Source organism: Bombina bombina, chromosome 2 (assembly GCF_027579735.1).
Source record: "Bombina bombina isolate aBomBom1 chromosome 2, aBomBom1.pri, whole genome shotgun sequence".
Classification (NCBI taxonomy): domain Eukaryota; kingdom Metazoa; phylum Chordata; class Amphibia; order Anura; family Bombinatoridae; genus Bombina; species Bombina bombina.
In genome coordinates, this window is record NC_069500.1 from 788,987,180 (window position 1) to 788,999,279 (window position 12,100).

The following is a 12,100-nucleotide window of genomic DNA, read 5'->3' on the forward strand; positions in this document are numbered from 1 at the left end:
TGCAATAAAGTGTTCTTGACACATGCACCCTCCTGAACTCTTTTCAACAAAACATACCAGGAGAACGAAGAAAATGTGATAATAGAAGTAAAGTAGAACATTATTAAAAATTGCATGCTCTGTCTGAATCACCCCAAGGCAGGGCCAAACTGACCATAGGGCATACCGGGCATTTGCCCGGTGGGAGCTGCAGGTTACCTTTGCCCCACCTACTATTATTACCGCACTGTGTACATACCAAGTGCTTTAAATGTGGCCCTATCTTAGTTGTTAGCTCAGCTGTCGGGCCGTCCGCAGGTTACACATGTGAAGTCCTGACTTGTGGGACTGGATTTCGGCTGGAGCATAGTGTGTGGTGCGGACCCGAATTAATGCTTATGCCGGTGAGCAGAGGGGCCCGAGCCCTGACGGGGTACTGGCAAATCCTAGGCATATTGGTTTGGGGTTTCAATGGGTCCCCCTCTGAGTGCCACTCCAGAAATTTAGTGCGGTGGTGCAGCTCGGCCCTTTTTAGGCTACACGGCTGGAACTTCAACTTCAAGGACCATGACCCATACCTCGGGAGCTTGGCATTATGACGAGATGCCATAAGATCCAGATCCAGTTGTCCCCATTTGAGAATTAAGATGGAAAACACATCTGGATGCAATTCCCATTCTCCCGGGTGAAAGGTCTGTCTGCTCAGAAAATCCGCTTCCCAATTGTCCACTCCTGGAATGTGGATCGCAGATAGACAACAGTTGTGGGTCTCTGCCCACAGAATAATCTTGGACACCTCTTTCATGGCCAAAGAACTCCGAGTTCCAGCCTGATGGTTGATGTAAGCCACTGAGGTTATGTTGTCCGACTGAAATCTGATAAACCGGGCAGAAGCTAACTGAGGCCAGGCCAGAAGAGCATTGAAGATTGCTCTTAGCTCTAGAGTGTTTATGGGGAGAACTGATTCTTCCCGAGTCCATGTCCCCTGAGACCTTAGAAGGCCCCAGACTGCTCCCCAACCTGCTAGACTGGCGTCGGTAGTCACTATCACCCAGGTAGGTCTGTGAAAACAGGTTCCCTGGGAGAGATGATCCTGAGACAACCACCAAGGAAGAGAATCTCTTGTCATCTGATCCAAATAAATTCACGGAGACAGATCCGCATAATCTCTGTTCCATTGTCTCAGCATGCATAACTGCAGAGGTCTGAGATGGAAACGAGCAAAAGGAATAATATCCATGGCGGCCACCATGAGACTGATAACCTCCATACATTGAGCTACTGATGGATGAGGAGAGGACTGAAGAGACAGACAAGATCCGAAAATCTTGGATTTTCTGACCTCCTTCATAGATATTTTCATCAAAAAGGAGTCTATTATGGTTCTCATAAAGACTACCCTTGTAGATGGAATTAAGGAACTCTTTTCCAGATTTACCTTCCAAACGTGAGAGCACAGGAAGGATACAAGCATCTCCGTGTGGGATTTCGCTAGATGAAAAGACTGGGCCTGAACCAGAATGTCGTCTAGATAAGGCGCCACTGCAATACCCTGTAACCGGAGCACAGTCAACAGAGATCCCAGAATTTTTTAAATAAACTCTGGGAGCTGTAGCTAGTCCGAAAGGAAGAGACACAAACTGAAAGTGTTTGTGGAGAAAAGAAAATCTCAGAAACTTGTGATGATCCCTGTGGATGGGAACATGAAGGTGCGCATCCTTTAAATCCACTGTTGTCATAAATTGACCCTCTTGAACTAAGGGAAGAATGGAACGAATAGTTTCCATTTTGAAGGATGGTACTGTTTAGACTCTTGAGATCCAAGACTGATCTGAAGGTTCCTTCTTTCTTTGGAACCACAAACAGATTGGAGTAAAATCCCAGACCCTGCTCCTGTACTGGAACAGGAACTATCACTCCCATTTCGGATAGATCCCGAACACAACGTAAGAACGACTCTCTTTTTATCTGGTCGGCAGATAATCTTGAGAGAAGAAATCTGCCCCTGGGGGGAAAAGTCTTGAATTCTAGTTTGTATCTCTGAGACACAATGTCTATCGCCCAAGGATCCTGATCATTCCGAACCCAGGCCTGAGTGAAAAGGGAAAGTCGGCCCCCCACAAGATCCGGTCTTGGATCGGGGGCAGACCCTTCATGCTGACTTTGAATCATTAGCAGGCTTCTTGGAATGTTTTCCCTTATTCCAATATTGGTTGGGTCTCCAGGAAGGTTTGGACTGATCCTGTTTTGTAGAGGGAGAGAAAGGTTTACCCTTGAATTTTTGAAAGGAACGAAAATTACTCTGACGTCCCTTCTGTTTAGATTTCTTTTCCTGAGGAAGGAAATTACCCTTTCCTCCTGTAATGTCAGAAATAATCTCAGCCAAAGATGGGCCAAACAAGGCCTTACCCTTGTAAGGAATAGACAAAAGCTTAGACTTAGAGGACACATCTGCAGACCAAGATTTCAGCCATAAAGCTCTTCGAGCCAGAATGGCAAAACTAGAAATTTTTTCTCCCAACTTGATAACTTGAAGGGAAGCATCAGAAATGAAATAATTTGCCAATTTAAGAGCCCTGATCCTGTCCTGGATCTCTTCAAGGGGAATGTCTGTTTGAAAACAATCAGACAACACATCTAACCAGTATGCCGCCGCGCTAGAAACGGTAGCAATACACAACGCAGGTTGCCATTGTAAACCCTGCTGAACATAAATTTTCTTAAGAAAACCCTCCAGTTTCTTATCCATAGGGTCCTTAAAAGAACAACTATCCTCTATGGGAATAGTAGCTCTTCCCGGCTTCTCCCATTCCTTAACAATAATTTCTGTAGCCCGATCTGGAACAGGAAAACATTCCAGCATGGAAGGTACATCATAATACTTGTTAAGTTTACTAGACTTTTTTTGGACTTGACAATGACAGTAGAGTCAGAGTCGTCCAGAGTAGCTAAAACCTTCTTGAGTAGTAAACGGAGGTGTTCCAGCTTAAACCTGAAGGATACAACTTCAGCATCAGAGGAAGGAATTACACTGTCAGAATCTGAGATTTCACCCTCAGATGCTCCCGAAAAATCTTCCTCATCAGACTTATGAGAGGAAACATTCGGAATAGCCACGACCGAGTCAGATACCTTACGCACTGATTCTTTAGACTTCCTCTTGCGCTTTCCCAGTAACATGGGAAAAGCAGACAACGCATCAGAAACTGCAGAAGACATGGGGAAGCTATGTCTTGCAAGGAGACCCTAGCCGGAACTTGAGAGGAAGCGCAGGGCACTGGATTAATGGGTACTAATTTGGGACACCTGACGTATATCTTGCACATTGTCAGAAGACTCCTGGACAGTATCCGTCTTAGACAATATAGGCTAAAAAAAATCTATCCTTAAGATTTAATGTTCTCTCAACACATGAGGAACAAAAAGGAATTGGTGGTACAATATTAACATTCAAACATAAAGGACATCTGTAATATGTAACAGAGACTTGGTCCATTTTATTAGAATAATTAAATAATTAAATTATGAGCAATTTTAATAAAGAAAAAAACCTTACTGTTTCTTTAAATTTTAAAATGAAACTGCTTTATTTTTGATGCAATGCAAAAACAAAACTGCTTAATTATACTGATTGAGTAATAAAAAAACGTTTTTAATAAAACATCAAACAGTTCTACACTTCAGCAAAAGCTTTGCTGAAGTGCCTACCTTGCAGGAAAAATGATTTCACCCTGGAACTGCTTCAGAAATGACAGGCTAACAGAAGACAGTCAAACTTGAGAAACTATAAAATGAAAATATCTCTCCTCCATTAACAAGAAGTGAGAGAAACAAATGTGCAGTAGATAATTTTTTACCTCACACAAGCCCCGCCCATCGTGGTTGTGTCAAATATAACATTTCAGCATTTCAGTTAATGCAAGAAAAAACGTTTTTAAAACCACCAAATTGAGCCTAAGTTCACCTCAAGTCCCCAGTGCCTGCATACTGCCATACATAATCCCCTTACAACTAGGACTAATGTATTAAAAATCCCTGTCAGGGAAAAAGTAAAGTGCCATGTTTTTTCCTAAACAGCTTAAGAAATAATATTAGCACTTACCTCAATAATCTGCCTTGCAGCTAGGCAGCTCACTAGGTTTGGAGAGGTCCTTTCCCTCACATTGACCTGTGGAAAATAATAATAAGGGCAGCAACTTTTATTTAAATATAAGGGAGGCGCAGTGAGAATTATGTCCCACAAGTTCCCTTTGCTTAAAAGCCACCAATGCTCTACTGAAGAGACTGAAATGGACTACAGCTACACCCTGGAGGAAAAACAGCACATACTAGTACTGCAAATAAAATAATAAACTCTTGATTGAAGAATCCTTTCAGACACCTAACTTTACCACATCCTTACACTAATGTAGGCAAAGAGAATGACTAGAGTTGGAGTGAAGGGAGGTGATATTTAACAGCTTTGCTGTGGTGCTCTTTGCCGCCTCCTGCTGGGCAGGAGGTGAATATCCCAATAGTAATTAGATGATCTGTGGACTCACTGTGTCATTAGAAAGAAATAAACAAACAGGGCAGAAGATTGGCGAAAAGCCTTTATCGCCTGTAGATAAAATTTTAAAGCATACACAATATCCAAGTTGTGCAACAAACGTTCCTTATTAGAAGAGGGATTAGGACATAGAGAAGGAACAACAATTTCCTGATAAATATTTCTATCCGAAACCACTTCGGAAGAAAATCTAACTTAGTGTGAAGAACCGCCTTATCAGCATGAAAGATAAGATAAGGTGAATCACACTGCAAAGTCGAGAGTTCTGAGACTCCGAGCAGAAGAGATAGCAATAAGAAACAAAACAAAACCTTCCAAGATAACAACTTAATATCTATGGAATGCAGTGGCTCAAACGGAGTCTGCTGCAAAACTTTAAGAACAAGGTTAAAGTGAAGGTAAACTTTGATGAATGAAAGCCCGGTTTTTAAAAATACTATTAGAAACAGGGGCACTTTCATGCATCAAAGTTTAGAAAGCAGCCGTTTGGTTTAAAAACTTACCTTTCTTCTTTTCACAGCCAGAGCTGCTTCCCCCACCCGGAGGATCCTCTCTTCACACGTCAGCAATGACTAATCCGGCTTCCTCCTATCACGGCATGGCCTCAGGCAATGACTCCCCCCTGGGGGGGGAAAGCTGTGATTGGAGGAAGCCGGATTAGTCATTGCTGACATTGGAAGAAAGGATCTCCGGGTGGGGGAAGTTGCTCTGGCTGTAAAAAGAAGAAATGTAAGTTTTTAAACAAAACGGCTGCTTTCTAAACTTTGATGAATGAAAGTGCCCCTGTTTTTAACAGTATTTTTAAAAACCGGGCTTCATTCATCAAAGTTTACCTTCACTTTAAGGCTCCAAGGAGGAGCAACAGACTTAAACACAGGCCTGATTCTGACCAGAGCCTGACAAAAAGATTGAACATCTGGCACATCCGTCAGATGCTTGTGCAACAAAATAGATCATGCAGAAAACTGACACTTCAGAGAACTGATTGACAATCCTTTCTCCAGACCTTCATGGAGAAAAGACAAAAATCTAGGAATCCAGACCCTACTCCAAGAGTAGCCCTTAGATTCAAACCAATAAAAGGTATTTACACCATACCTTATGGTAAATCTTTCTAGTAACAGGCTTGCAAGCCTGAATCATGGTCTCAATGACTGAAAAATCACGCTTAGATGACCGAAAAATCACGCTTAGACAGAACTAAGCGTTCAATCTCCAAGCAGTCAGCTTCAGAGAAGCGAGATTTGGATGAAGGAATGGACCCTGAGTTAGAAGGTCCTTCCTCAGAGGCAACCTCTAAGATGGGAGAGAAGATATCTTCAATTACTGATGCTCTCTCCTGTTTGATACGAGCAATGACACGTGGAAGGAGAGCAAACGGAGGAAACAGATATGCCAAACTGAAATCCCAAGGAACCGCCAGAGCATCTATCAGGGCGGCCTGCGGATCTCTTGACCTTGAACCGTACCTTGGAAGTTTGGCGTTCTGCCGAGACGCCATCAGATCCAACTCCGGCATCCCCCATTTAAGGGTTAACCTGGAGAACACTTCCGGATAGAGTGCCCACTGGACCGAATGGAGTGGCCACTCCCCAGGACGAAATATCTGTCTGTTCAGGAAGTCCGCTTCCCAGTTGTCCACACCTGGAATGTGGATGGCAGATAGACAAAAATTGTGAGCTTCCGCCCACTGCACAATTCGAGCCACTTTGCTGTGGTGCTCTTTGCCTCCTCCTGCTGGCCAGGAGTGATATCCCCACTAGTAATTGATTACGTCGTTGACTCTCGATATCTTAGGAAAGAAATTAGTCAAAATTCCCCAAAGCATTTCAAGGGGAAGTCAAACATCATCACTGGTGTCCCATAAATTATACCCCACATTTTTTCCGTTCACAATTCAGACAGAGCAGGCAATTTTAAACAACTTTCTAGTTTACTTCTATGATCACATTTTCTACGTTCTTCTGGTATATTTTGTTGACAATAGTTTAGGAGGGTGCATGTGTCTAGAACACTTTATTGCAGCAGTTGTTTATTTCATTATAATTAACTAATTTTCTTAACAAAATTTGATACTTTGAGATAGCGGCATAGATAACAGCAGCATGTATATCTTCCTAAAATGATCTGGGGGACCATAATGAATTTAACACATTATAATCAGCTGCAGCAATTTAACAATAGAAAAACATATTTACAATCAAAACACAATAGAATTATTAATTACTATATATATGAGATTCCCCAACTAATATCTAGCATATGCATCATGCCTATTGGAGCATGGGAAAAACTGTTTCAATTATTAGAGGAGAACACATAAATGTTCATGTTAGAAGAAACAGCTAAAGTCAATCATGGTATTGAGTCCCTTGAGAGACACTGTATACAAATAGGAAATCCATCTGGATTCTAATATTTGTAGGACTTTAGCTCTTTCTCCCCCATGTTTAAATGCAGGAATGTGGTCAATCAAGATAGTGTGTAGCGAGTAGACTTGATGGCCTTTCTCCAAGAAGTGCCTTGCAACTGGTTGTTCTGAGTTTCTGTTCTTCAAGGATCGCCTATTTGTCGATCTATGGTTTGCAAGCCTCACCCTGAATGAAGTGACCGTTTTCCCTACATACTGGGAACATGGGCAAATCAGCATAAATATCACATATTCAGAAGTACATGTCAACCTGTGACTTATTGTATATACCTTATTGGTATGGGGGTGATGGAGCCTCTTGCCCACTATTAAACTGTTGCAGTTGTTTCCGCATCGGTAACAACCGGGTTTACTTCTAGACAACCATGTCTGTTTTTAGTAACCATGGGTTGGATCTGACTTGACCAGCATGTCCCTGAGTTTCCTAGCCCTCCTGTTAACCAATCTATGGGGTGAACCATCACGAAAGGGTAATCTGCTGTCTGAGGCCACTGTGGATCAATGCTTGTTGATCACCGCCAACGACAATGCTGGTGTAAAGGTAGTAATGAAATTAATGTTTGTCTCCCCTGTCTGTTCCTTCCATTGTAGCAAATGATCCTGTGTGATACCTTGTGCCCTTACTCATATTTCAAGAGCCTTTAAAGGATATCCTCTCTGAATGAACTTATGTTGCATATTCTCAAATTGTGTGTCCTTGTGTATCTCCATGATCTCCATGGTGTTGTTACATACAACACGCAGGAACTGAGAGGTAGTGATACCCTTTTTTTGGATGCCTACCTGGATCACATGGTGGTGGGGAGGTTGTCAGCTGCAGTAATAGCTCAGGATGTCTCCTCTGCATGCCTCAAGGAGCCCCTTCCTCCTAAGTCCCCATACCCAGCTCTGGGAGCCGTTTCCTTCCCAGGCAACATGTGCAGCATGGGAAGAACCTCTGCATGTGAGCCTCTCCCTCCCCCTCCGATTTGCATGACCTTGCTGCACGGAATTCCCGTGCAGCATAAAAAGGGTCAATCTGTACTGAGGGGGCCCCTTGGAAGCCTCAAACCAGGATGCCAGAACCCCAGGAAGGCCAAGGTCCCTGACTGGAGTGCCCCCTTTAACTCCCTAATGGCGGCCATGATTGCCAGCACCACTAATGAACTTAAGGGAAATTATTGTTAAAAGAAGAAGCTCTAAAACCTAACAAAACTCTATCATATAGCAAGACCTGAGAAGCACGTAACACCCGAAATTTTAATAATTATATAGGCCAGATGAAATATGTAACCAAATGAAAGAGTAGCAATGCAAGAATAATACATTACCCAATTATTTTTCTTAGCAGCGGTCTTGAATGCAGAACTATCCACATTTCCGAGCATCTTTTTATACATGGCAGTCTCTACGTTTTTCTGATCTGTGTGCTTCTTCACCAGCTTGGATAGCTCAGCGTGGATGGTCTGCAAGAGGAACACCAAGATGTGTCTTTTTAGCAAACATATACTTTTATGGGGTTAAACTGGATATAGGATTAAAGGGACAGTAGATTGAAAATTAAACTTTCATGATTCAGATAAAGCATGCAATTTTATTTTGATATCCTTTGTTGGAGATCATACCTAGGTATGCCTTCAGCTAACTCCCAGCAGTATATTGCTGCTCATGAGCCTACCTTCAACAAAGGATACCAAAAAGAATGAAGCATATCTGAAAATATAAATATACTGGAAAATTGGTTAAAATGAAATGTTCTATCTGAATTATGAAAGTTAAATTTTTCTGTGAAATAAAGAAACATATATAAAACCTTGTTCTGGATGCCTATTTCTATTGATGAAGACCTATTCTGGATTATATATTGTTAAAAGTGTGTCATTTTATAAAGCATACTTTCATGTGGTTAGAACAAGCCTGTAAAGTAGTTTAGCAAGTAGAGGAAATAATTCTGCTGTAAATGTGTCAATATTGCCCCTACAATTATGAATGCATATATAATTGGTATTGTAATATTTAGAGAAAGTGGGGGGTTTTTCCCCTTAAATAAACTTTGTTTTTCTGATTTATTACATCATATCTTAACCCAAAAACAAAAATACAGTGCATCAAAATGAAAGCTGAATTGGGTTATCTGTGTACATGTAAACCTTTACAAAAAACGCCAAATGGATAGGTAGTAAAGTTTAAAAAAATTATTGTATAGCTTACAAAAGTAGAAATATTTCTTAAACCCCATCACTGAAGGATATAAAAGCACATTAAAGGGATACTAAACCTACATGTTTCTTTCGTGATTCAGATAAAGCATAACATTTTAAGCAACTTTCTAATTTACTCCTAATATCAATTTATCTTCGTTCTCTTGCTATCTTTATTTAAAAAGCAGGACTGCAAATCTAAGCAGCCAGCCCACCAATAAGCAACCCAGGTTCTCAAGCAAAAATGGGACAGCTCCTATGCATCACATTCCTGCTTTTTAAATAAAGATTGCAAGAGAACGAAGAAAAATTGATAATAGGAGAAAATTAGAAAGTTGCTTAAAATTGCATGCGCTATCTGAATCATGAAAGAAAAAAAATTGGGTTTAGTGTCCCTTTAATATAATGTCTTTCTACATAAACCATTTGGTAGTCATTTCAGCCGCTGAATCAAAAGTATAGGAAGCTCTAAGTTTACTCTTCCTTTGAGCCACTTGATAAGGAGAAACAATATGTTTAGCTTTAAACGTATGCTTTTGGTGCAACTTTTATGCTGGGTACATAGGGGTTATGATTTACGGAATATATTGAATGCTTCTATCTTATCACCTTTATCTCTCCTCTTCTATATTATTTATATCTTTCTGGAAATCTGATTTTCATAACTGTTGACAACACGTTAGGCCTAATTAGTGATCTATAAAGTGGCATCAAAAACCTCACCTTTTCGGCTGCTAATAGCTTAGCCAGGCATTCTTCTGGTCTTACTTCTGCACTGCTGCAAATAATCTGAACTAATCATTCACAAGTGCCGTATATCTTTTGTTAATGTCAGACAAGTACCACACCATCTATAATAAACCTTTGGGAGTTTGCAATTTGTGATGCTGTATTTGAAATATTAGAAAATGTGTCCAATCCTCCATTTTTATAATATAACTACTCATTTACAGGGACAGTCTACTCCAAAAATGTTATTGTTTAATAGATAGATAATCCCTTTATTACCCATTCCCCAGCTTTGCACAACCAACATTGTTATAATAATACACTTTTTACCTCTGTGATTAATTTGTATCTAAGCCTCTGCAGACTGCCCGCTTATCTCAGTTCTATTTACAGACTTGCATTTTAGACAATTTGTGCAGACTCATGAATAACTCCACAGGAGTGAGCACAGTCTTATTTATATGGCCCACATGAACAAACAGTGTATTGCTGTGAAAAGCAATAAAAATGCCCTGAGATAAAAGCAGACATTTAGATGTTTAAAGTTTATAAAGCATAATCATATAACAATGTTAGTTGTGCAAGGCTGGGGAATGGGTAGCAAAGGCATTGTCTATCTTTTTAAACAAATACATTTTTGGAGTAGACAGTCCCTTTGATATAGCTTTAGTATAGAATAATAACTATTACATTATGTACAAAAGGACACACCTACCTTTAAAGCCCACTACCCATATTACTGACAAATATGACCAGTTGTCTGGCTGAAAAAGAAGCCACAAGGCAAACTAGAAGCCAAAGAGAGGTTAGGAAGTAGAATAGGATATAGGGAAGGAAATTACTTCTTTAACACAGCACTGTTAATTCTTATTAAGAAAAGCAAATCCCTTGACTGTCTCACACTATCTCCCCCTGTCCTTACCCACACAAAACTGCTGCAATAACTCACCTCCCTTTCCACACTGCATTGATGTATAAAGTCCCCTCCCTCCTTTCAATAGCAGACAGCATGTTTATTTCAGTTTCCTAAATGCACAATTTTACCTCTCTCAGTTGTAGTCTGCAATTCACCTTCTCATTCTACCAACATGCACAAGTCTCTGTCCAAAAGGAACTTGCATGATTTAGTATGACCAGTAAAGATGGGAAATATCAATTACACCTCTTATTACTAGGTAAGCTATTAACATATAAACTTTGTGGATATAATAATGTCATGAAAATTATTTTCTTATCCAAAATATGTTTAATGACCATATGTGAACAGACTTAAAATAGTGTACCAGGATTCATTTCAGCTTTATGCTGACAGACCCCCAGCAGTTACCTTATTGGTGGGTTCCAGTTTTAGAGCTTTTCTTAAAATAGCTATAGCTTCACTGTACTCCCCTTGCTGGGCCAGCACCTGCATGGTATAAGAAACAGGGTTATAAATAAACACAGACTGAGAAAGGTACAGTGCTCTCAAATAACACGAAAAGGGATGTTTGGGGGCATTTTGGCCAATCTTAAGGCAACATTTTGTCTTCATAATGATCAATTTTATATATATATCTTTAGCAGATGGGCAGCCAGGAGTAGCAGGACAGCAGCCAAATTTGAGAATTGAAACAACCTCTTTAACGCTGGCAAACCTTGGAACAGATTGTTCAGCACGTTAAGGCAAAGTGTTATGCTGTAAACATTTTTTTTCTACATTTACAAAAAGCCAACATTTCCATGTTTGAGTAAAAACGAAACAGTTGGCATTGAAGTATCTTTTTTCTATTTAGTTTGCCTAGCAATCTTATGAACCCTAACATATCACGGTGAGGCCTAAATGCTTCCAGGGATCCAGGAGATGTGTACTTCATTTATGGCCATCATATAGGGACTGAGGTTTAAATGGGAGTAGATAAATAGGGTCTAGATGTCACAGATAACTGCTTTTAAAGTATATACAGGTAGCCCTCAGTTTACATAAATAAAAAGAGAGAAGCGCTCAACCTGGAAACGAACAATAGCATAATAGCTTGTTCTATGGCTAGTTACCACCCAAGAAGCAGCCTCTTTTTGCTCAACATGTGCCTTTCACAGAGAAAAACTTTCCTGAAGCATATCAGTCTGATCCTGACTTCACAGTACAGTCCAGCCCCGAAATACCAGGCAATTCTTCTCTGAACGAGAGAAACAGCAAAACCCCAGACGTACGTTTCGGCCTATTGTGGGCCTCGTCAGTGAGGTGCAGCCATA

General features: G+C 40.5%; 1 protein-coding gene across 2 annotated transcripts in view; it reads right to left on the reverse strand.

The window, feature by feature from the left end:
- Window positions 1–12,100, reverse strand: part of FKBP8 (FKBP prolyl isomerase 8) — a 232,221-nt gene that overhangs the window by 44,895 nt on the left and 175,226 nt on the right. For both annotated transcript variants that reach the window (XM_053702962.1, XM_053702961.1), the window contains 2 exons: window positions 11,196–11,273; window positions 8,270–8,404 (listed from right to left, as the gene is read on the reverse strand). In XM_053702962.1, coding sequence (XP_053558937.1) covers window positions 8,270–8,404; window positions 11,196–11,273 — 213 coding nt within the window. The remainder of the gene's footprint in view (window positions 1–8,269; window positions 8,405–11,195; window positions 11,274–12,100) is intronic.